This window comes from Mchenga conophoros, linkage group LG5 (assembly GCF_057382185.1).
Source record: "Mchenga conophoros isolate Kocher_MC1m ecotype Shallow Benthic linkage group LG5, M_conophoros_male_GT1.1, whole genome shotgun sequence".
In the NCBI taxonomy this organism is placed as follows: Eukaryota; Metazoa; Chordata; class Actinopteri; order Cichliformes; family Cichlidae; genus Mchenga; species Mchenga conophoros.
In genome coordinates this window covers 34,907,519-34,932,436 of record NC_140530.1, presented here as the reverse complement: position 1 = coordinate 34,932,436, position 24,918 = coordinate 34,907,519, and the positions used below count along the sequence as shown (strand labels likewise).

The window sequence follows — 24,918 nt, the reverse complement described above, 5'->3', positions numbered from 1 at the left end:
GGGAGCGTGTGAACAGTAACAGATGCTGCACAGTCTCTGGTTCTGTCTCTGTCTCACTCTTTATCTCTCACACATACACACAATGACAAACAGCTGCAAGAGGCTTGAGCAGCTACAGTAAAAAGAACGCATAAAATATATACATGCACCATGATAAGTTTTTATAGAACTAATACAGGCTAACATAGAATATATTGTTTTCCTTATTTGGGACCCTTCTGGAAAGAGTTTTTGTGTAGTGAGTGTAGTGATCTCAAAATCTCAGCAGAGGGTTTGTTGTAAAAAGAAAAGTTGAACCATCACAGTGTGTAACAATGCATTGGACACTGTTATGTAAAACTTTTGAAGAGAGAAATGAAATTTAGGCACAATAAATACATTATAGGTGAACCTTTCAATGGTTGATTCAACAAAATAAAAATAAAGCACGTCTAAAAAGTGAACGTAAAACAGAAATCCAAAAGGAGGTACTTGAGAAGAACTAGACAAAGATGGAGCTGGTTACAGAATATATACATATACACATATGCAGGGATGATTTGTGATTAGGCACTGGAGGTGGAAACAATCAAACACAGGTGAAACTAAGGGGCGGGGCAGACGATAAGGATGGAAAGAAACAATATCAGTCAATCAAAACTTTATTTATAAATTTTGGATAAAACTAAGATCAGGTATAATAGATAGATAGATAGATAGATAGATAGATAGATAGGTAGGTAGGTAGATAGATAGATAGATAGATAGATAGATAGATAGATAGATAGATAGATAGATAGATAGATAGATAGATAGATAGATAGGAAGGAAGGAAGGAAGGAAGGAAGGAAGGAAGGAAGGAAGGAAGGACAGGGACATGGTTTCTTTCCAGTTGTCTGTCCAAAAACTGCATAAAGGGGATTGTGTGAGAACCACTTTCTAAAATGACACATTATAGTCTTGTTAAGCCTTCCTGTGCCAACAGACCATCCATACATCCATCCATGTAATCAATAGAATGGATGTATTCGCCTGTTTCATCTTCTGCCTACCTTACTTCTCCAAAGAGCTTTTTGGGTAATGTAGCACGCAGCTTTGTATATTTAGTATTTATATGCAAATCATTTATCCTTCAAATGTCCTATTATGCTCATTTTCAGCTCTGTATTTTTATTATACAACAGCTCAAATTAATCATTTTTCTTGCACTGAAACAAATCATTTCGCCTCTATTGCTTTTAAGAACACTCTCACCTGAAGATAGCTGTCTTTTATTTGGCGAACCCTAGAAAAAGAATGTTTATAAAGCAAATGGCATACACTGACCAAGCTTTGGCTGTGTGTATTAACCTTAACATAACCTTTTTCTGAAAATATTTATGTTGGTCAAATGTGACGTTGCTTAAATTTGGGCTTTCAATGAGGACTTTCAAGCCAATATTGGTGGAAAAGACTAAAGACCATGCTTGTACATGTAAATCAGTTAGTATCTGATATCTATCACTGGCGTTAGCTCCTCCAGTATGTGCTGCCATCACGTACTGGTAACAGTATAGCTTCATATGCTTGGGCTTCCTAATTTCCCCACCTTTTCACCCCCTCTCTCTCCCTTTCTCACAACCACCTGGTCTTTCCTCTGAGCCTGCTGACTGACCAGATGCACCCTGAATAGAGCAGGCCTTCTACAACAGAGGAGCAGAGAAAGAGGTTATTAAGGGAGAATATTCAGTACAATTTAGGTTTTGACAGCCCACAGCAACATCAACACCCCCAGTGAAGTCTTTTATGACTGTATAGTTTACTATAGGTACATTTCTTTTCTGTGTTTACTTGATCTTAACAGAAACAACTGTGGATGATTGCTGTGTAATAATGTGGCTATATTAAAACTGGCTCTTGTGGCTGGTTTTGACTGCTATGTGTTTGTAGCAATTCTTTGATTCGAAAACTTCACAACAACTTCAATCAAAAAGCCTTAAAAATCTAACATTTGAACCATGTTTCACTGAGAACATTAAAATTTGTCCTTCAGGGTCCTGTTCACTCTTCTGTGGACCAGATAGATTGCAAATTGTTCCATATTTAGAAGTTGTTTGGGGAAAGTTTGGGGATAGTTCTATTAGAGTTCAACACATATTGTCTTTCTTTGTGTATGTGTGAACATCCTTGGCTGGATCGTTATGTTCACCTGTCTGGTTTAAATGCACATTCTCATTATTTTGCCTTGTCAAATTGATCCAAAACCCATAGAGTGGTTTAAAGTGGTCTCGAAAACAGAAGGTAGAGGATGTGTCTTTAGTTACATTAAAAGAGCACATTGATGAGCACCAGTTTTATGCTCATTACACTGACTTCCAGAACATTTTAGAATTCATTTTAAAATCTTAGTACTGATTTTTAAAGCTTTGAATTGTGACGCTCCTCTCTATATTTCTGATCTTTTAGAACCTTACACTCAGCCTGAGATCATCTAATCAAAGGCTGTTGGTAGTCCCCCGAACACGTTTTAAAACCAGAGGTGATAGATCTTTTACAGCGATGGCCCCCAGGTTGTGGAATTCTCTCCCTCCATCTTTACGTTGCCTGGATTGTATTTATTCCTTTAAACATCATCTTAAGACTCATTTATTTAGACTAGCTTTTAACTAGATTTGTGCTGTATGTTTGATTGTGCTGTGTTATGTTTATCAGTTTTATATTATTGTGAAGGACTTTGTGGTTTTCATCCTGTGAAGAGTGCTATATAAATCAATCAAAGTACAGTAAAGTAAACAAAAACAAACAAACTTGATCTTTTATTTAACTGATCATAGTATTTCTGATCATAGTATTTCACGTGAGAAAAAAAAAAATTAAAATGAACTGAATCCAGGTCATATTTTCTCTGGGTATGTGTAGACTGCCCAGCCTCAGCTAGGCACAAATATCTTAACCTGCTACTTGTCTCGTGCATAAATCAGGCAGTGATTTAAGTTTAACTCAGTCAAAATGGAGAGCAGAGGACAAGAGAGTAGAAGAGGAAAGAAGAATAACTCATTCATGCTCATCAAGTGCTCCTCAGTCCATTTGCTGGCAAGGCGAGTTGAGCTGGCTGCATTAAGGAACTGAAGAAAAAAAAAAGAGGGCTACACCGAAAGGGTTGAAAAGGGGAGGGAGGGTTGTTAGTATAAAAACATTTTAAGGGGAGATCCCCACTCTCTTGAGGGGGTGGGAGAGAGTGTGCCCCCCACTTCTACACATACACACATGCATGTACTTTTGTCTTGCTTGGCACAGTCTCTTGTTTAGCCTTTAGGTGCCAAAGCAATTAGTTATGTTAATTGCAAGGTCCATTGCACTGAATGCAGGTTGAATGGGGCCAGTCAGCAGTGGATGATTGGCCAGGATCCACAGGGGAAGGGGAGTGGGGTTCGGGGAGTGGGGGTTGTGACGTTGCTGGAACACTCGACCCATGAAAACAGAGGATGGGACAGTGTGTGGGAAAATAGGGGAGGAGCTAGAGCTGGAAAAGAGAGATTGAGAGGGTGGGAGACAGAGCTTGAGAGAGCAAGCGTGAGAGAGGACGGAAATTCAGTCAGCAAAAGAGAGAGAATTAAGTAAAGCAGCCGTGGCGGAGTCGGTAGCAGAGATAGTAAGAGTGATAGAGAGAGCTTCACATGAGCGAAATAAAAGTAAGTAAGAGTGCGTGTAGTGCAGTGTTCGCTGGTCTGCTCGGTTATCTGTCTCCATCTGGGTGCCATCTGTGTCTTTGGCTCTGGCCTTCACCACACTGGGGCTCACATATGTGGGAATGCAAACACATGCCTGACATATGAAGGTGCGGAGTCACAAGAAGGGACAAAAAGCAAAGGATAAGAAAGCAAAACCCCAATACTGCAGCTGAGTTTCTCAAAGGACTGAGTGGACTCTACACTAGAGTGGAGGTAGGACTGAGCGTGTTCCAATATCAGTTTGTGTTTTTGGAGGATTTTTGTGTTTGTGTGTGAAAAATGCCTTGTTTTCACGAGTGAGTGAGTGTGGCAGATAGTCCACTTTATGTGCCTAGTTTGTGTGTTTCTGTGTGTGTTCCATCCTAAATCCCAGAGCTGCTCTGTGCTGTACAGATGGTGCCTCATCCTTATCTCTTCATCCTTGTTGAGTGAGGTAGAAGCCTCTTTTACCTGTGCACAGAAAATGTCTCCTGCCATATGGGCAAAATATTAATTGCCTTTTAAAAAATACTAATTTGTACTTATGTTTAGAAATATTTTAACATTTAACCAAGACTGTGTGGTTTGACTTTTCTTAGAGAAACTACAATAAACAGAACATTTTTGCTCTTCTGTTTCACATTCACCATTCTCTTTCCTTACCTTATTAGTGAAATGTATGTTTGTCCTATAGTTGCTTGTCTCAGTATGCAGGAAAAAAAAGATAACTACTATGAGAAAAAAGTTGCAGCATTCCCCAAAATTGGTGCAAAGGAGCCAAATGTGTTCTTCCACAAAGTTTAATCTAGCTGGATTGGCTGTGATATCTGGAGCATACTTTTTTTTTCCTCTGTGGGATTCATGTGTGAACAGCCAAAACGGCAACCTCAACCAGATTTCTTTTTAAAAAACTGAGCAATTAGAGTGACTTTGTGTGTGAAAGGGGCTTATCTCTCTCAGCTGTCATTTCCTCAGATAGTAATCAGTTTTTCCACATGGCAAGCAGAGCAGAAGAAACTAGGTAAAGAAGACGTGTGCATCTGCTGTACAGTATCCCAGACATATGGGAAGAGGAGGGAAACTGCTGTGTCTGTCTTTCACGCTGTGCCTGCATGTTACACTCTGACATCAGTGGAGACGTTGATACTAGTGCAAATGTCACATTGTTGCATTGCTGTATATTTTGTCTGAGTTGGCCTTTTACAGTGCCATGCAGGGGATGTGTTCATGTTTCTTGTGCGCGGGGAGGATCTGACTGGAGACGCAGAAAGAGAAAAGGCAGAGAGACCTGGCCAGTGTCACACCAGACCAGGCCAGTTCATCGGGGAGATAGGAGCGACTAATTGTCGGCTGCACAGACTCAAACCAGAGACCCTTGTCTCGTCTGCTGGACTGTGTCATATTCCTGACAACAGGCACCGTGCTGTATCTGTGAGTTAGTGTATGTGTTTGTGCAGAGGACATTCAAGCTTCTTTTATTCAGAAATTTGATCCCACTTACATTCATTCCTGTTGAGCAGTTATAGTTTTTGTCTTAAATTTATGTGGCTTTGAAGTTTTCGATTGCACACTTCACAAGCGTACAGTATTTTTGAGTCTAAGGAAGTGAACGTGTCTCCATGTGCGTGCCAGGTGTCTTGCAGACATTGTGTCTGCTGAACTACAAGGTTGCTTGCCTTACAGCTTTCTGAAGCTTTTTTTCTTCTGACCTCAAACCCAGCTGAGTTTCTCTGCCAGAAGCAAAGTAATACATAGAGAAACAGACCACCATGACCCTTGCGTACTACAGAGAATACCCCCTGTTTCACCATGCGTATATACACACAGAACAGAGCAGCTGCTTCAAGAGTTTGCTGCAGGAAGTGCTCTATTAGTTCCAGTGGCGAGGTCTGTGATATCTGGCCCCAGGGGTTCAGTGAGACCGTGTGCTTATGAATGAATTTGAATGTTCTTGCTTATATGTTTACGTGTGTGGACACGAAAGGGTCACATCATTTAATCAAGCGAGACTATGCAGTCAATACAAGTAACAACCCGGAGTGTTAGTGGGTATCGAGAGACATTTTAGCATCAGTAGGCACCCCCACTCTGGCCGTCCTTCCTGTTGCAGGCCAGTGGTATTGTAACTTGTCTCACCTTGCAAAGTGCGTTATTAAGAGCTCTCCTCCAGTGGTTCACTGACCTGAGAAACCCAGTCGGTGACCCATGACAAAACCTTTATTCACTGGGCTGATGTGGAGAAGAAGTATCAACATATAATTAATACGCTGTAAAATTGCATAAGTAGTAGTTTTGGGTTGATATATAGTGACTTTGAAAATAGAAGATTAACACTTGTATTTTCAGAGTTGATGAAAGAGGTGGCATGTTACCAATAGTGCAGAGGACTAAATCACTTGGCTCAACGTGACTAAAATAGGTGCCAGGTCAGGGTATGGCACAGACCTTGTTTTTTGTTCAGCAGCATTACCTTCCTTCTCACATTGCATTAAGTCATTTCAGTGTTAAGCTGAAATGTCCAAGACTTAAGCATGAGGGCACACAGACGGACACCACTTTTCTACCCGCCCTAAAAAAACGGCATTTAACTTGTGCAAATTTTATGGAAAGATTGTGTAATTTTCCAATTCTAAACCCAAAAGTCAAAAAGTGATACTCAAGAGAAAAAGAAGAAGAAATGCATTTGCTGTTTTGTTAGGTGTGTGGGTGGACAAGCAATGGGTGGCGTTGCCTCTCTCCATGAATTGTCTGTCATAGTCATTATTTTCTCCTTTCTCTGGCTTTCCACCCCCCATCTTTGCCTCAGTCTGAAGAAGTGTGGATGTAAATGAGAACATTTCACTAACAAAAACAGTCTTTTGCCTATTGCGATTTGGTTGAGACTTTAAATCACTCTAATCTACATTTTCCTTCCACAGCATTTTCTGTTGCAGCTACAGTACGCTGCGTATTTTCCCAAGATATATAATAAGGAATACATTGTGTTCTTACCCGTATGTTTGCTAAAACCATACAGTACTCATACACAACAATAACACTCATCAAAACACACCTCAGCTCACACGTTTACCCATCCTCCATTACTATCATTGTCTCATTCTCCACATTGTTTTGAGCACAGCCGGCCTCTTTGTTTGACTTATCTGTCTCTCTCAGCGGCTGTTGAGCTCTGGTCTTTTATACAGCTGGGCAAAGCCTGCCCACAGCTCCGTGTTGTTGTTGTTTTTCTTTTATGGTACTCAGCTTTGAGTGATTGGATCGCCAAAATCCGAGTGTGACAGATTAGTCATCTTCATAGTCAAGGTTTAGAAAAAAGTAGATTTTTACTACAGTTGTGCTGCTTTCAAGCATGAACTCCAGAAAATGTTAAGAGAGTCAGGTTGGGACATGGTCCAGAGTTGTCCTTTCTCACATGTCCCACATTCACTAGCTGAGAAATCAGTGCACGGATACAATGTTAGCTTTGTTTTCTTGTGTCTAGAGCTTGTATTTTTGTTTTATGGATTACTGTAACTTACTAGTTCAATGTGTGCTTTATTGTGCACACGTGTGTGAATGTATGTTAATATGGATTTGAGATCTTCATCATGAAACATGTACAGCGGGTGAGAAAATGGGGGCTACGCAACTTAATTTTTATACTGTCATGCTTCCATGAACATTGCCACTGATTATATTCCACTTGCTGGTTTTGAGTTTGAAGACTCATCAGTCTCTTGATGATTGATGGGCAGGCTAACCAATTAGTTACAGAGAGGTGAGAAGGGTTGTAACCAGATAGGCAGATAATCCACTGGGCTCAGAGAAGGCTGGTGTGTGTGTGTGTGTGTGTGTGTGTGTGTGTGATTGACAGATATGAACTGTCCTTGTAGTGCCATTGTTGTTATTTGTGTGGCCATGTTTATATGCGCCCTGGGCAGGCAACACCTGGTGAACAGGGCTAATACGCACACACAACGCACGGACAGGATGACACAAATACACTTAGAGCTCTATACTTTGGCCCAGATGTGTGTCACATTCATTTAACCTATTGATTATGGAACAAAGCTCGGTGTGAGTCTTTCCCAGATATATTAGTATTACCCTTCATGCAAGAATCTTAAAGCAAAAATAACAATATTTGCATTCATTAGTGTCTTCAGTGTCTGAAATACCTGGGCATTAAATATTTGGGCTTTCTAAAAGAACTTAACAGCAGTATAGGTTGAAGTAAATTATATTGCTCTGTAAAAGGTGTTTGCACCACATTAAGTCAAAGGAGCTTGGAAAGAAAAGCGTCTGGACTTCTTTAAGTTGCTTGAAGACGTTTCACCTCTCATCCGAGAAGCTTCTTCAGTTCTAAGGTCAAATGGTGGAGAGTCCCAGATTTACCAGAACCTTCACAGTCATATGCACCACATTAAGTTTCTGCCTTTCTGATCCACTGCTATGTTTTAAAAAAAATCTAACAGCAATCAGTGACTGCAATGTGGTGTGTGGTGTTTTCAAGTGTTTTTAAGGTCAGCAACTTCAGATCCCATCCAGTCAGTCTTCTCCCTGCGGTCTGACCTCATACACATGGACACTGTGCATATTGTTATCCAGCCTCTGCCAAACCGCCTCTGCTTCCAGCATCACGTCACTGTACCTCTTTTTACTGCTCATTCTTAGTTTTTATAGACAACTTCTGTCTGCCTTGCTGTCCCCTCTTTTTCGTTTTCCTTTTCAGTTTGCCACTAAGTATATTTCCATCCCAGAGTTCCTTTTTTCACTATGTGGCACGCTGGATTACGGTGGTGTTTTTGCAATTATCTCTCTGAGTGATGAGGATATGCGAGGGCTTCTCTCACCATCAGCCTGTCATAGGGACATGTGATAAATTCACTTTGGAGACATGTCTGTGCTTCTTCATATGTGAGAACGAGAGTACTTTTTTGTCCAAAGTCATACCTCTTCCTTCTCCTTACGTCTACAGCTTTCTTTGCTTTTTCCCTGTACTGTCAACCTTGCCACCTTCCTATCGTTCCCCTTCCTAGCAGAGTTGGAAGCAGAGTGTTGACATTGGGTTTTATCCAAATATGTAGTCTACGAGGCTGGAAGGTGGTAATGAAAGCCAAGAAAAACAGCCTGGCTCTGAGTCTAACAACCAGGCTTGTCCTTCTGATGAAACCAAAGGAAAACAGTATTTTCTGTCCTTGTTATTCCTTTCCTCCCATCCTACACCTCTTTCCTCGCTCTGCTTGCATCCTGTCCTTTTCTATCTCTGGTGCTTCTGATTCGCAGACTAATTCATTGTCTCCCTCTGTGCTTTATAAAACTCTGTGTGAAAATGTGACAAATATTACATTTTTAATGTGGGAGCCATTTTGTCAGATGCTAACTGTGATAAAGTCACGTTACTGTTATCGTAAAGGGCTATCCAGGCTTTGTTCTATAGTGGGAGTAAATTCAAATTTAAAAAGTCTTCTTTTTTTATAGATGTACATTTTAATAGTCTAAAAAAATACATTTGTAACATGTGGGTCTGCGATTTGTTACATGGAAGCAAGGCATCTGTGTTGCTGCAACAGTTGAGGTGTCAGTCCCAAGAGGGTAATAATGTAAATGAAGTTGATTAAAGCAGAGATGATGTCACCTGAGTTTCTTCATCTCTCAAACTGGATATTATAAAATACAAAGTCACGTAACTCGTTGTTTGGCAACAGTATGGCACTGAGAGGGACATGGACTATTATCTATTTTAAAAGTGGATGTGGCTGTGTGCGGGTGTGTATGTTGCTTCATGTATCCTTGTGCTGTGTGTGTGTGTGTGTGTGCTTGTGTTTGTGTGGGTGGAGGTCAGAACGGAGTGCAGGATAGAGGAACAGATGTGCGCTGTATTGTGGCTGTGTGCGCGGATGGACGGGGACCAGGTGCAGCCTTTGTCTCTCTAGCATTTAAGTCCACTCGCTCGCATTCAGCTGCCTCGTGCCTCCCCTCCCCTCTGTGCACCCTCCTCCTTCCTCCTCTCCTTGGAGGGAAGGCAGAGATGTGTGTGTGTGTGTTTGTGTGTGTGGGCCGGGCTGCCTTGGCTTAAAGGAAGGGTTTGCAGCAGTCCCTTCTGCCCCCCCTTCTCTCACAGGTGACTGTTGGAGGTCCCAGCTGGCCAGCTCTTGGCCGATTAGATCCATATGGTACAGGAGGAGGAGGAGGAGGAGGAGAGGGAACCTGGTTAATTTTGAAATCAATTGCTTTCCTTTTTTCTTTTTTTTTCAAAGTGTTTCACTGGTTGAATACTAAGCCTCTGTCAGTTGTTCAAAGTATGTGTTATCCTTTCACTTCAGGACTTCGTAGACTAGAATTAGGATTGCAGAAATACGGCAGCATTTTGGAAGATATACTTGTGCGCTGTTTAATTAAGAGTTACAAATGTCATTTCGTGTAGTATTTTTTTTTTAGCCATGCTTGGGACAAAATGTAGAAAAGGTTAAAGGAAGCTAAGCACTGAAGTTAGAGGAAAATAGGGTTGTAGTTACTCCGGTTCTCTTGCATCTGTTAGATGTCACTGTCACCACAAAGGTTCTCACTTTGATGAGACTTATAAGTTGCTATATTTAAACTTTTTTTAGTCAGATGAGATGTGAGGCACTGTCGTGCAAAACTAGGGTAATAAGCTTGACTTTTTTTCTCATAGATAGTACGCACAGCTGGGCTAAACCTCCAAAAAACATCCTGTTGATGTCTTCTTGTCTGACTCATGATAAGAAAACTAAATATTTGACAGCATTTCTTGAAAAAAAGAATTCATAATGTTATTTTCATGTGCGTGTGTTTGCGTTAACATGTGTGTGTCTTGACCCCTACATACTTGTATCATTGCACATGCCACAAATTTTCTTTGTGCTCACTGATAAATTAGTTCGGTCCGTGTTACATCTTCTCTCACCTCATCTACGGTGACAAGACAGAGAGCAGTGTGGTTCGAGTACACACACCACCGCACAGCGGCACACACACACACATGCTTCACAGCTGCCAGCCTCTCACAGGGAGTTTAGACTTCAGAGTTAAAACATGAGCTTAATAAACCTTTACACTGAACCCATTTATTTATACACCACATCAAGTGTGATTTATTTCTGTGGACTCGTTATAGCTTATCCATCCCGTCTTTATGTAAGGAGGTCGATAAATGTTCTCGAAAGTGTATTTGTCTTTTCATTTGCAATTTCATTAGTTAATGGATTGCTTTTACAGCGGTGGCTCAACAGGAATAGTCACATTATGTTTCTCTATCCCTTTCCTCTCTTTCTGAGCCTCGTTCTGAATCATCACTTGCAGAGGCAGCAATTAAAGTCAGCTGAATGTTTTAATGCAGATGAGCGTCACCTGAAGCTGAACAAACAAGGAACACCTGGCTAGCAACAGCCATCACTGCAGATGCATTTTATTTTCCATCCCTGTGATAACAACTGTTGTAGAAAGCAAACACTTAAGGTCAGGAAACTTTCAAGATTGTAAAATTATGGATTATCTTATTTGTGCATGAAGACGTGAGACAGAAAAACAGCAGCACAATATGGTGTGAGTTTAACATGTAATCCTTTTTGGTTATATCCACCAGAAATGAGTTGATGGAGTACCCAGTTTTATATTTTAGTAAGCACTGGTAACAGTGCTATCTGCTTTTTTCAAAAGTATTGCCTATTCATTGTGGCATTTCTGTGTAATCCTGTTGATGTGTGGTGAGGAGCTTTGTGTACCTTCCCTTTGTTGCATTAAAGCAAGGATGACAGGTGGCATTTAGACCAGACAAACACCCCACATCCTCCTCTAAGCCAATATTCACCTGAGTTAACATTAGGCCACTTTGTGCACTCTGTGCATATGCGTTTTGTGGCTGCTGTGACAGCTGCCTCCTGAGACAGCCCTGTGACTATACCATGGACTCAGGTGCTCGCAAGCCAGATGAAGTCATCTAGCTATGTGTGCTGTCTAATTGACAAGCAGAGGCAATTCTCTAAGGGTTGTCAGGAGTACACGCGCACACACCTGATGTCTCCTGCTTTGGCTGTTACCTCTGGCATGGCTAACAGCAGACTGTGCCACATCTTAAGATTGCATGAACCCTGCTGCAGCTTTGTTTCTGTTGCATGCTCAAAGGTCATGCAGTAAGGAATATAAATACAATATGTTGCTATGTTTACATTCTGCAGAATTATGCATGCCTGCCAGTTAAAGTCAAACACAAAATGGTGCTTACAAGTATGGCAGTCAGTTTGGATCCAAACTACTGTTCACAACCAGTGGTTAATGGTTCATAATGTGTCAAAGAACTTGGGAATACACTTCAAGCTGAATTCTCCAATCCTGGCTTTTGTGTGCGTATGAAGTTGTTTACTTGGTAAGAGTGTTGACACTGAGGCCATATGCCCCGTTGATTCTGTTATTGAGATGTCAGTCTAATTTCCTGGCCATACGGATGGAGTGTGCGGAGCTTTGGAGCCGGTGTGTGTGTGTGCTGCAGGCTGCTTCCTACAGTGCACTGGCAGACCGCGTGTGTGGTGGGTACGGCAGTCCAAATGTCTGCATAGATCCCTCCTTCCTGCCCCCTATGTTCGTGAACAGGTGGAGTGATGGCAGGCAGGCCACGGGGGCTGAGAAAGAATGAAATGGTACGAGGGAGAGAGTTTTAAGAGGACTGCAAAACAGAAGGAAGAACACTCAAAGCTGTATAATGAGTTGCAGACATGACAGATGAGTTGCACAGGGCAGATTGAGAAAGTGCGAGCATAGGATGCAAAAGAGATTTGTTGCCAAAACTTGAGGAAATTTGCACTTTTGCATTCAGATCCATTTGTTTTTGTAATAATTCTGCATGTTTTCACATTTTTTGCACTCACAACAGTACCTTTTATTCATTCCGTGGGCTTCTTTTCAGTTTTCTTTGAGTTACCTACTGACAGCTTAAACCTTTTGACTTAAGCCTTTATAAACTCGGACCTCGTGGCTCAAGGCCATCCAGAGTTCATAGCTGTGAAAAAGAAATAAAGGGTGCTATTGAGTCCAAAGCCCTAAAACCATGAACCCACATTTAGAAGCTGCTTTCTGCTAACCTATGACCTGTGAGACCATGCTTGTCTATTAATTGTCAATTCTTGAAGCTGTTAGAAAAGTCTGATCCACTCTAAATGGAGACGGGATCCGGCCCTCATGGTTCTCGAAAAGACAAAGACAGCTTCTGATCCACATCTCCCCACCACTACACCCCCCATTACACTTTCTCCATAGCCCTTATCTGGTGGTCTCATTCAACGTCAATAGCATATTGAGAAGTTGCATTTAACATTCAAAAGCTTTGTCGATCTTGTTAGTAAAGCGTGAAATAGCCCGTCCCTTTTTCTCTGTCTCTCCTATTTCTTGGGGAGCTCAATGAGGAGGCATTCTACTCCCACACAATGGCCTTCTTCAGAATTTCTTCTGTTATTGATCTGAATGGGTGAGAGTGAGGGGCTAAACTTCAGACATCTGGCTCTTTGATGGGGGCAGGGTGGTTGGTGCCCTGGCAGTGTGTGTTGTATCATGCAAAGTGAGTTGAGGAGAGGGGGCTGGGCATTGTTGTTGTCTTTTGTAACAATAGGCATGACGCTTTTGAATTGATTTAAACAACTGAGCTAATGGGGGGTAAAGTTAAAGTAGTGCTTCTTTTTTTAATTTTTGTGGATGTCATAGCAAGTTACAGTTATTTAACTTTGGTTCACTCATATAGACCTGCTGGTTTCTGATGCCCTCACCTCACCTACCTTCTTTCCTCTTTGCAGACAGTAGAGAGAAGAAGAGCCCTGCCATGCCCGGTTCTCCTGTGGATGCTAAGACTCATTCCAGATCAGCCCCCAGCAGCAGCGCCAGCTCCACTATGCCACCCCTACCTTCTGTCAACCCCAGTGGCCCACGACCGGCCTCTTTTTCCACCACAGCATGTAAGAGTAATAATTAAATCTATACTTAAAGAATTTCTCTCATTCTTCCAGCTTGTCTTTTTGTTTCCTCTTCAGTCTTTGTTCCTTTTCACAAACCAAAGTTGTAGACAAGCTGGAGTTGTAACCACACTCAGCAGGGTTTATTTTGATTTCTCTTCTCTTCATGTTGGTTTTCCGTCCTTCCCCAGTGACCAATGGGAATCATCATTCCCCACCAACACTGAATGCAGTGCCATCTCCACCACAGCGTTACAGCAATGGACCGTCCTCTTCCTCTTCCTCATCGCTGGCTAACCAGCAGCTGCCAGCCACCTGTGGGGCACGCCAGCTGAGCAAGCTGAAACGTTTCTTGACCACACTGCAGCAGTTTGGCAACGACATTTCTCCTGAGATTGGAGACAGCGTCCGAAGCCTAGTTCTGGCCCTTGTGGTAAATTCTATGATGGCATACTGAAGAGAAAAACAAGTCAACATTTTATAGAAATGCATTTAAATTAAACCTTCCCTTTTCCTATCTTTTAGAATTCAACAGTTACCATTGAGGAGTTTCACTCACGGCTTCAGGAGGCTACCAACTTCCCCTTACGACCCTTTGTTATTCCTTTTCTCAAGGTAAACATGCCTCCACCCCCTCCTTTTCCCATCTTTCTGTATTTGCTTTGTGCAGTTCTGCATGGAATTACTTCCCTTTTCTTTTCACAGCACTAGTGTTCTTCCTCCGTTGAGTTAAATGGTTTTACTCCTTGTGGTGTAAAGTTGCCCATCAGATAGTTGCCTAAGTGTAGTTTTGTTAATTGAATTGGCCATTTCAGGTTCAAAGTAACCGTCAAGATTTACGTGTTGACTTGACAAGCAACAGATGACTGTGTGTTAACAGCCTCTTGAGCCCCTCTGTAACCAGGGAAGTCTGCAAGTGTATACTTTTAGTAGCTCCTTGCAGTAAAGCATCCCATAAATCTTGTATAACTGGACTTCAAGCTATAAAAAGCGGCTTTTTTTTTACACTTACTTCTTGGTTATCTCTGGAGCCCTTCCGTCTGTCTAAATCCTTGATTATAGTCTCTTGTGGACAGCTATTCATTCCTTTTATACTTCTTTGAAGTCCGCTGCCTGGGGAGCATACATATTTCGTGCATTGTGATGTAAATTTTACACGGACGAGTCCGCACAGTCACGAAAAACAGGCAGGCATTTGGACATCTGCATGCACCATCGCACTCAATAGGTGATGATAAAAATGTACATTTCTCAGACGTTTGCGGACACTATCTTACTTGCGAATGGGGAAAAAGTTAAACAAGACTTTTGGTGGCTGAGACAAGAATGCTCTGTTTTTGTTGTTCTACTGATTTATTGCAATGATGTGGCGTTCTCACTATTTAATAGCAACTGCTGGAGTCTCTCTTAAGAGAGCAGTTGGGACAAGATCTATAGAAAAGACAGAGAAGTGGATGAGAAGGAGAGAGGGAAAAGTGGGAACTCGGAAGTGTGAAACATGCCTATAAAGTCTTCCCTTCCTTTTTTATGGTCTCCACTGCGCCATATGGAGCCGTTGTCCCGTTAAAAGAGCATTCAGCTGCCAAGGCGCCGCCAATCTAGCATCCGCCCTGCTGAAGCCCAGAGAACCCGATGCTCAACTGACACATAGCACATGTGTCCGCTAGCTGGGGCCCCAGGGAAAGAAGGGATGCAGAGGAGCATGGGAAACAGGAAAAAAAGGAGAGCCCAGGGATATTATAGAGAGGCGATCGTAAAGCAGAAGTGTCTGCGTCTATAGGGGAACTACAAGCGATACTGTAAGGATCAGCTCACTGAGGCATAGAGGAATGTTTGTTTCAATGGACAAAAAGAGGTCTTTGCAGAGTAGTAAAGTGATGTTTAACTAATACTATATGTAGTTTCAAATACTAAATAACAATAAGAGGTCAGTCACAAAATGAAAACGGCTGGTTATTTAGTTGGTTGCTCAAGAAGAGAGAGAGGAGGGAGCAAGGAAGTGGTGTAATTGCAAACACACTGAAGTCTGTTCCTAATTAGGGAAACGCAGGGAACAAAAGAGAGATGGAAAGATTGGATGGAGACAGTCCCAGATAAATACGAAAAAAAACTGAGGGGATGAGGAATTAGGGAGAAGTCTGTGTATCATTTGTTTTGAAATGTTTCTAAATTTCTAAGCCTCTGTATCATCACGCATACCTTTGCTGTGACCAACACATTATGCTCTGCACACATGCTGCTTGCAAGAGGTTCATAACCAACATCAGTTGCAGCTTAGAAAACTCTGATTTTCATTTGAATTAGGAAAGCCGCAGCCTCCTTGGAGGCAGCTGGAGAACAGCACCCAGACACAGATCTAGCCTTACAGCCAGACCCCAAGGAGTCACTGCCCCCCTTAAAACCAATTTTCTTCCAGCCAGGCGTCTTCCCCAGGAGGCAGATCTGCACTGTATCTGTTGGCTCTGTTGCAGCATGAACGTAGTCTGTCTAGGATAGTTCTGGTGTGTTTGGTCCAGATCTCCCCTCCTGTTTGTCACTATCAGGTTTTCTGGTGTTTCTCTCTTTCTGTCTGCGTTCGTCTTTGAATGAGTAAAATCAATGCTCATTGATATAGGAGCGAGTAGTGGCCAAAGTCTACTTATACATGGGTTCAATGTGCTCTATGAAAATAACTACCTGCAAATCATAATCAAACTTAACAAGTATAATTTCTTTCTTGTCAGGCAAACCTCCCTTTGCTGCAGAGGGAGTTGCTCCACTGTGCACGGGCAGCCAAGCAGACCCCAGCTCAGTACTTGTCCCAGCATGAGCACCTCCTGCTAAGCACCACTCTGGCATCTTCTCCAGACTCCTCTGAGCTCCTGATGGAGCCTCCAGAGCCTGGAACCAAGAGACACAGCCCAAGCAGGTTAGATAAATGCATAAAAAAGAGCTATAATACATAGAGTATATAGGTAAACAGTGAGAGAGCTACATTAAATCACTCCTGTCTTCCCCTCAGGGCTAAAGAGAACGGTTTCCGTGAACGCCCACCTGTAGCTATGGAGCCTGCCGCAAAGCGGATTTGCACCATCAGCCCAGCTCCCCGACACAGCCCTGCTCACCCATTGCCACTGACCGCCCAGCTTCACCCGACCCCTCCACCCTTGCAGCATTACGCCCTGGATGACATCGCAGCACCTCACATCCTGCACCGTGAGCACAGCCAACGTGTTTTGGAGATCCGCGAACTCAAAGACAGGCCACGACTTCCTGGTATGTGATGCAAACTCAGTGTAAGGATATTCCTGATGAACTTCATTTCTGAAGTTGTTTCCAGTCTTCATTGTGGGTGATAAGGTGATGCATATTCAGTCTCAGTTGTAGCCTTTGTGGCAGCAGTGAATAAGTGTTGTAGGCATCCTTGTGAACCAAATATACAAGTGTGTGGTGTCAAACTTGTTTGCACATTTCTGTAGAACATCCGTACAACAGAACTTTATTGGCTCTTTACAGTAGTTTGAATGCAAGTAGCTGCTAACCATATTTAGAAATGAACATACTTGCATGAAGACAGATGCACACAAATATCATATTCTATATGTGATAATGGGTGGTCTGTGTGTTTGTGTAGGCAAGACCCATATATCTCAGGAGTCCACGTATGTATATAAACAGAGCCATACTGTCCAGGCAGGGAGAGCTGGATGTACTCTGGTGTATATCTAGCCTTCATTTGGGGCTTGTCAGCACTCAGTGGAAACATCGGTAGCACACATACACACATACAGACACACACCTTGATATGTTCCTGGTAGAGGTGCTGTGTTTATGAGTCCTTAGTCCCCTGTCTGACAGCCTCCCGACCGCCTGCCGCCACTTAACTCATAGGCACACACACTCACGCATAAACACATCAGTCCACACACTGGTGGCTTTGAACTGATGGACACTGATGAGAACCAGAAGTAGCGAAGATGTTGAGAAGGCAGTGTGCATGAGGGTATCATTGCTCTCCTAAACAACCCTTGTGTGCTGGGTCTTGTTGGCTCTTTCTTACCAAATTTTTAAGAGATTGTGGTTTGCATCTTTGTAGACAGCGTGGGTCTACTTGCATGAACATGTGGATGTTTTTTAGCCTCTGTGTGAGTACAAACTTGTGTGCAAACGCTGATTACTGTTAAATGTATTTGGATATTGCTGATGTCACAGTGTAATGACTGGATTTGAATCAGATTAGCTTTGTTTTTGTGTGTGTGCGTGTAGCCGTAATAGTCTACAATGAGTGTCAGAACGGCTGGTTGTGTTTAGAAGTGGAGCCACTCCACTCAGCCTGAGTGTCTCCCTACTGGAATGCTGTGAGCTCCAGGAGGGGAGGTGCTAAGGGAGACGTTTTGGGTGTATGTGAGTGTGTGGTTGACAGCTGACTTCCAGATGTGTGCAAGCTCTGGAGCTCTGGGCGCTGGGAGTCTGTTTTATATCACAGGGGTCTCTTTTTCACTTTCGCTCAATCTTTGTTTCTCACTGTCCCTTTATCTTCTTGCCTCTGCATGTTCACTTGCCCTCAATCAAGACATGAACAAAAATAAAATAAATAAAACTCCTTTTGTCATCCTTAATTGTCGTGTGTTCGAGTTTTAGCTAATTGCCTCGATTTAGTACTTTTAAATTTGTTTAGTTTCTCATGGTGGGAAATGATAAAATTGTCTTTAAGTTTAATGTAAATATGTTTTTTGTAATTTTAACAGAAGCACTTATTTACCATATATAGACATGCGTAGGTGTTTTTGACTCACTGTCACTTGTGGCTTCTCTTGCATTAAGAAGAATGTTAATCATGATGGCCTGTGGTTTGTCTTGTGTGTGATTCAATCAGGCACTAATGGGGGCTACCGTGAGGAGCCAGTGGACCACAGACTGACAGACAGAGAGTGGGCTGATGAATGGAGGCATCTGGACCATGTAAGTCTGCGGACAGGCACCACTGGTGCTGTTGACTTTTGATACAGAAAGAATGTGATTTGTTTTACTGGGGTTTACCACTAAAGCAATCTATCACAGCTTAAAAGCACACATAATCGGCAGGCCAGAACTTTCTGATAAGACATCATTGGTTTATAAACTGCAATTAATTTATTTGGTATGGGTTCAAACATGTTATTGGGGGTTCATTATTAAACTTATTATTATTATTATTATTATTAGCTGTTAAGGGGAACTTTTCATGATGTAGGAAATGCTCCCTCAGCAAGACACTTTTCTGTCATGAATCGCTGTGCGGCAGGCGGGAGTTGGACCCAAAATGCAGGACTCACAGACTCGAGGGAATGAACTCAAAACACAGCTTTATTTGCCGGTAGAACAAACATACAAACTAAACTAAACTGGGAAGCCACAAACTAAGAACTTACAGCGAGACACAGGGAGATCCACACACAGCATGAGGGACGACGTCACGCCGAACAGAGGGAGACGCAGACAGAAATACACAGAGGGTAAACGAGGAAAGTGGGAACACACGGGGAACACAGGTGACACTGATAATCATAACGAGACAGGGCGGGGTGAACTGAACATGACATGTACGGGCGTGAGAGTCACAAAGTAAACAGGAAGTGCACAGAGGTTCAGACAGGAGGAGAGAGAGCACGGGGAAAACACAGACATAACGGGCTGGGGAAACATGAAACAACCACAAAGGGAGACGAGGGCTCATAAATACACAGGGCACACAGGGGGGAGAGAGAGAGCACGGGGAGAACTTGGACATAATGGGCAGGGGAAACATGGAATAAAACATAAGGAGAGACGAGGGCTCACAGATACACAGAGGGGCACACAGGGGGTAAAAGCCATGAAGGGAAAACACTTAGGGAACAACACAACAGGGCAACTCAGAAAACATGGCCTAAATAAGGAACAAAATACAAACATACAAGAAAACTAAGAACACTGGGCCAACATGGCCCAGGACCATGACACTTTTCCATAGGTACCTATTGAAATAATAGACTGTATGATTGTGTGACTTATTGGCAAAAAAGGCTTGTAGGTAATTTGAAGTAAAATATAAATATAAAGTCAAGAAAGGGTTATGCAATAGGTCTGTGAATGTGGACGTTAATGAGTTTCTTAATGGATTGTGATTAAGACATCCTGAACTACCTTTCCAGGAGATAAATGGTCAGGTTATTGAAAAGGTTACAAGAAGAAGAAACATAGCAAAGACACAAAAGTTTGCTGGGAAATTACAATTATTAACATAAGTCAATGTGTTTTAGGCATTAAAACAAGGTATTTATGTTTAACTGCTTACTGGGATGAAATTCTATCAAGTCAAGGAGATGGTTTGTGAAACTGGTTCTTGATTTGATGATATAAGTACTTTTTGAAACTTCAGACATAGCTATTAAATAGTTGCTTAATGATGTAAGATTTAAATAATTCCTCAAGTAGCTAAAAGCGATCTCAATTAATAAAATTTTGTTTGTCGTCATCAAGGTGTTGAACTGTATTGTGGACATGGTAGAAAAGACACGGCGGTCAGTGAGCGTTCTCAGACGATGCCAGGAGTCAGATCGTGAGGAGCTTAACTACTGGAGACGACGTTCGAGCGAGCAGGAAGACCCGCGCAAAGGAGGACCGGCATCTGCTCCATTCTCCAAGACGCACAGCCCTCACTCTTCTGAGTCAGGTGGGCACCGCTGTTTTTTGGGGTTTCGCTTTTGTCAGGGACCAATAACTTTTCATTGTTTACGCTTGCTGCTTTACTACAGTAAATGTTTCATGATTTTCAGAAAGAAGCCAAATTTATATAATGCGTGATGTTGCACATGCTCTAAACTTCATATTTAACCTGCTAGTAACATGTAACATGCAGAAGCCCAGTTTTTTGGGGGGTTAATTAATTAATTATCCCTTAACATCTACTATGTTTTGGGTGTTGGAAACTGCTTTAAGGATTAACAGTTCAATTCGGGTTAAAAGACTGATGTTTCCATTTCCTTTTAAAAGTGTTATTTATTGTGAGATCAGTTCATTAAATGAACTTTAGAATGGGTAAGCAAATGTCTTTTCTAAAGAAATATAACCATGGGTTGTTCACTCTGGGATAATGATGCTAGATAAACTACAAGCATTGTGAATAATAGCACATAATGATCTGGACATTCTGAGATTAATTTAGGCGATGCAAATGTCCAGTCATTTCTGTTTCATAGTCATTACATCATCTAGTGGTCATTAATAGAACTGCGCCGAAGTCACACGTCAGCGTGTTAGTGAGTCCATCCACAGTTAGTCCCTCAGTCTGCTGTGTACTGGCAGTGTTCTTTCTGCGTGCCAGCCTTGCCATCCCCCTGCTGCTCCATAGTCACAGACAGGTGCCAGGATTGGCCTCCGCCATATCGGCCACAGAAGGGCCGTCCTGCCGTCCTGCAGGCACAGAGACCCAGAGCTAGCTGACTCGCCAGAGCACCATCTGGGCTCCCAGTCGGAAAGCCTGCCTGCTTGCCCAGGCTTGGTCTGCTATAGTGGGGGTGTATAAAGGCTTGGTGAAAGAGAAGGGATGTAAATGAAGGCAAAAAGAGAAAGAGGTGGCGAGATCAGCTGTGAGTGATGGAGAAAGAAGCGGAAAAAGGAGATAAGAAAGGCAACAGTATTAGAGAGGCAGAGCCCAGTAGTGAGTTAGGAATGAATTACGATTCAGGGAGACAGATTTGAGGGAAGAAACAGAGTATTGACACAGCTTGATGGTCTGCATTTCTCTCCAAGCCAAACACATTCCTTTCTGAAGCTGTCAGATCGCAGATGCGTCCAGGACTCTGATAACTAACAATAACATTGGTTGTGTGGCCTAGATATTCGGAATTGTTTGCACCAGTGACAGAATAAATGTCAAGATGACAAAGAAACTATTACTGTCTGTCTATCAGGCCTTTTCTTTTATATGCCCCCATCACCTTCAAGGAGTGTCAGCCCCAGTATAAATAAATGAAAATAAATAAATATATGAAGTTTCAAAGCCCCGGCAGGTGCTAATTGCTTCCGTTTCTGCCTCCCCTGCAGACTCTCAGCGTGATTTTGCTCCACGGCCAGGCTCAGCATATGTTACAGATGAAATCTGGAGAAAAGCTGGTAAGAACATGAAACAAAATTAGTATAAAGACTCAACCAGTTGTTGCATTTACAAAGTAATATTTTGACACACTTAGCAGATTGCTGTGTGCTTTACTTATGCAAGTGTGCACAGTAAAAACAAGGTGAGCCCCACCTAAATCTCTTGTCTTCTCTATAGAAGAAGCGGTGAATGAAGTTAAGCGTCAGGCCATGGAAGAGGTTCAGAAAGCTGTAGCAGAGGCTGAGCAGAAAGCATTTGAGATGATTGCTGCTGAGAGGGCCAAGATGGAAAAGACTGTGGCTGAGGCCAAGCGGAAGGCTCAAGAAGATGCCATCATGGTCATTAATGAACAAGAGGACTCCAGTGAGGTGAGCAAGAACTGCAGAGAAACTACAGCAACAAGATGTGTGTGTGTATATATGTGTGTGTACATATATGTGTGTTTTATATGTATGTATGCATGCATGCATGCATACATACATACATATAAATTCATGCATGCATGCATGCATGCACTTAAACTTCCAAGTATGCATAATTTAGAGTTACAGTCTTTTGGGCATTTTTAATAGCAATTACAGATTAATAGTGTAATAAAGCAATAACAGTGGTGCAAATGACTAGATTAAAGTGGAAAAAGGCACTGTGTTTATCGTGATGATTCCACACATAGATTTTTCTGAACATGTTGAAGGGCCTCACATGATTTAGTAAAGAGTCCATATGGGACTCGGTGGGAGGGCAGAAAAATTACTCAAGATGAATGCTTTAGTTGCTGAATCTGCTGAGACAGCTGTATGCATACAAGTTCACAATGATTACTCCAATTCATTGCTGCGTTTGCTTCTGCTGCCCCCAAATGGTCCAACAAATTACTGTAGTTTTGTTTTGTAAGGGGTTTATTTAAAAATGAAAGAATACAAATGCAGTTTGTACAAGTGAGAGATAGAAATGAACTATATCTTTCCTCTCTCATTAGTGTTGCTGGAACTGTGGTCGCAAAGCTAGCGAGACGTGCAGCGGCTGCAACGCCGCTCGCTACTGTGGGTCTTTCTGCCAGCACAAAGACTGGGAGAGGCATCACCTCATCTGCAGCCCAGGACTTCAGGCTCAACCCAAACCGGTACCTGCAAGCAGAGTGGCTGCCGTGGCTACAGCAGCACCGGCCGCCACCGTCGTGTCTCCTGTTGGTCTGGCTGGGGTCAAAGTTCCTGACAGTGTGCCTTCAGTCTGCAGTCCAGGTGGGGAGAAGGCTTCAGTCGCTTCGCGTTCATCCACTCCCTCCACCCCTGCCTCGGCCCCTGAGACGAACGGACACTAGGAGGCAAAGGACCTTGGCGGTGCATGTGTCACCTACCCTCTTCAAAAACCGGGAAGAACTGAAACAGCAGCATGAGGGAACTATTTGTGGGTTAAGTTAGGATAACAGATTTTTCAACATACTCTTTGGCAGATAAAAAAGGACAGATTATGGATGACTGTTTGAGTGATATGTCAACTGGGACTTTGGCTTTGGCAAAGAACAGAAGGACTCCTCTTGAATGCATTAATTGGATGAACAGATCTCCCTAGCAGATGGAAACGTGTTTCTCATCGTCCAAAAACCAAAATCTTGGATGTGTGAGGAGTGGAAAAAAACTGATTGATCTCCGTTTGTTCTCTGGTGGCAGCGTGGAAGTTATGAAAGGGAGGCATACGAGAACAAACACAGGAGATTAAAGAACAATGAGGTATAAAGATATTTCCCCCCATGTACCAATATCCTCACTTTGATGTGTATAAATCTAAGCTTGGGAGGAGGTGGTGGTAATTGTAAACAGTGTAATAGTACCAGCGCTAAAACATCTGTCTTCGTCCTGTAGGAAAAATCTGACCGTAGACCACGGAAGAGCCGTCTCCGCAGCTCCGGTGTATACATAAATATTTGCTCGCCAATCTTGTCAGATTATCATATGTGTGAATGTGTGTCAAAGAGTCGTGCTGTTGGTGAATATTGTAAAGCATATGATTATTTTTGTCAAAGCAATACTGAAATATTGTTCAGGTATTTCAAGACCTTTGCATCACCAAAGTCGCTAAAGAGAAAGTTATTGTAATTGCTTGTAACTGTGTTTGTGAAAAAGAGATAATACTACACTAACGCCCACACGTCATATTTACTTTAAAAAAAAAGTTAAACTCTGGTCATTACTTCTTTTTTTTTTTGCCATTTCCAATCATTAGAAGGAACACAGGCAAAGTGATGGTGGTGGATCCAGTAAGCACAGAAACATTCAGTTTGGGCGTTTCTCTGGCTGCAATTTCACTTTGGCACTTGTTCATATCACCAGCTGTGTATGGCAGGTCAGATGTTGCTCAGAACACCTCCACCACTGTAATATTTGCATCAGGGGACAGGAGTGGTATGCTTTCCAGCACCGTTTCCAACAAATACAGGTATTAAGCTATGAAAACGAAATCCGTTTCACTTCAGCTGAAATTTTCACTGATGCTGACAACGCCGTGGTGAAGGTGCAGAGCGCTGACTCTGTCCCACAGAGAATCTCAGGAGCTTAACTGTATTTGTATGTACAGACCGTTCTTGTTCTTTTGTAACAATGAAACCTTGTATAACTTGACGGTTAGGTGAAAGTCAGATGTTTAGTGTGGAAATTTGATTTATGGTACTCTGCTGTTACAACTGAAACTTGCTTGTTTCCATGTGTTGTAAGATGACTTTGTAAAGAATATTATGAGAGAATGCCTTTATTTTGTGAGCCACAATTTTTCCTCTTCATTCTTTGAACATGTTTTTTTTGTTATGAGACATAACTTCATATGGAAATCATATCTTGACATGAAGTATGAAATAAAGAAGTAGAGTTACTTCAAAGCGTTTCCCTGATGTTTGTGCTCATTTTTAGAAATATGCAAAAAAAAAAGGTCTTCCTGGTAATATGCGATAAAGTAAAATGTGTCTATTAATAGAGGTGTCATATATACTCGGTTGACACTGAATTAAGAAATTCTCCTTTTTTCACATAATCACAATCAGCTGCAAATGTTAATGTACGATATTAGAGAGTAGTAGTGAATAAAACGGCTCCTATGTATAAAATATGACTACATAAGTTATTTGGTCATGATATAAGGTATTTTTCTACAATTAGTCAAATAATAGATAATAATAGCAGTAATGAAAGTGCTAAACTGGAGTTCTGAGGTTCTTTCAAAA

The 24,918-nt window shown here is 42.1% G+C and overlaps 1 protein-coding gene across 6 annotated transcripts in view; it reads left to right on the top strand.

Moving 5' to 3' along the window:
- cbfa2t2 (CBFA2/RUNX1 partner transcriptional co-repressor 2) overlaps nt 1-24,576 on the top strand; it is a 37,604-nt gene extending 13,028 nt beyond the window's left edge. For 2 of the 6 annotated variants that reach the window (XM_085275091.1, XM_085275096.1), the window contains exons 2-11: nt 13,451-13,609; nt 13,798-14,039; nt 14,132-14,221; nt 16,330-16,514; nt 16,608-16,861; nt 18,462-18,547; nt 20,087-20,279; nt 21,653-21,721; nt 21,882-22,072; nt 22,684-24,576. In XM_085275091.1, coding sequence (XP_085131217.1) covers nt 13,451-13,609; nt 13,798-14,039; nt 14,132-14,221; nt 16,330-16,514; nt 16,608-16,861; nt 18,462-18,547; nt 20,087-20,279; nt 21,653-21,721; nt 21,882-22,072; nt 22,684-23,025 — 1,811 coding nt within the window. In that variant the 3' untranslated portion in view covers nt 23,026-24,576. Of the gene's footprint in view, nt 1-3,378; nt 3,903-4,874; nt 5,100-10,504; nt 11,214-13,450; nt 13,610-13,797; nt 14,040-14,131; nt 14,222-16,329; nt 16,515-16,607; nt 16,862-18,461; nt 18,548-20,086; nt 20,280-21,652; nt 21,722-21,881; nt 22,073-22,683 lie in introns of those variants that run through there. The other 4 variants (XM_085275094.1, XM_085275092.1, XM_085275095.1 and 1 more) reach the window with 4 other exon arrangements.
- Nucleotides 24,577-24,918: the final 342 nt, after the last annotated feature.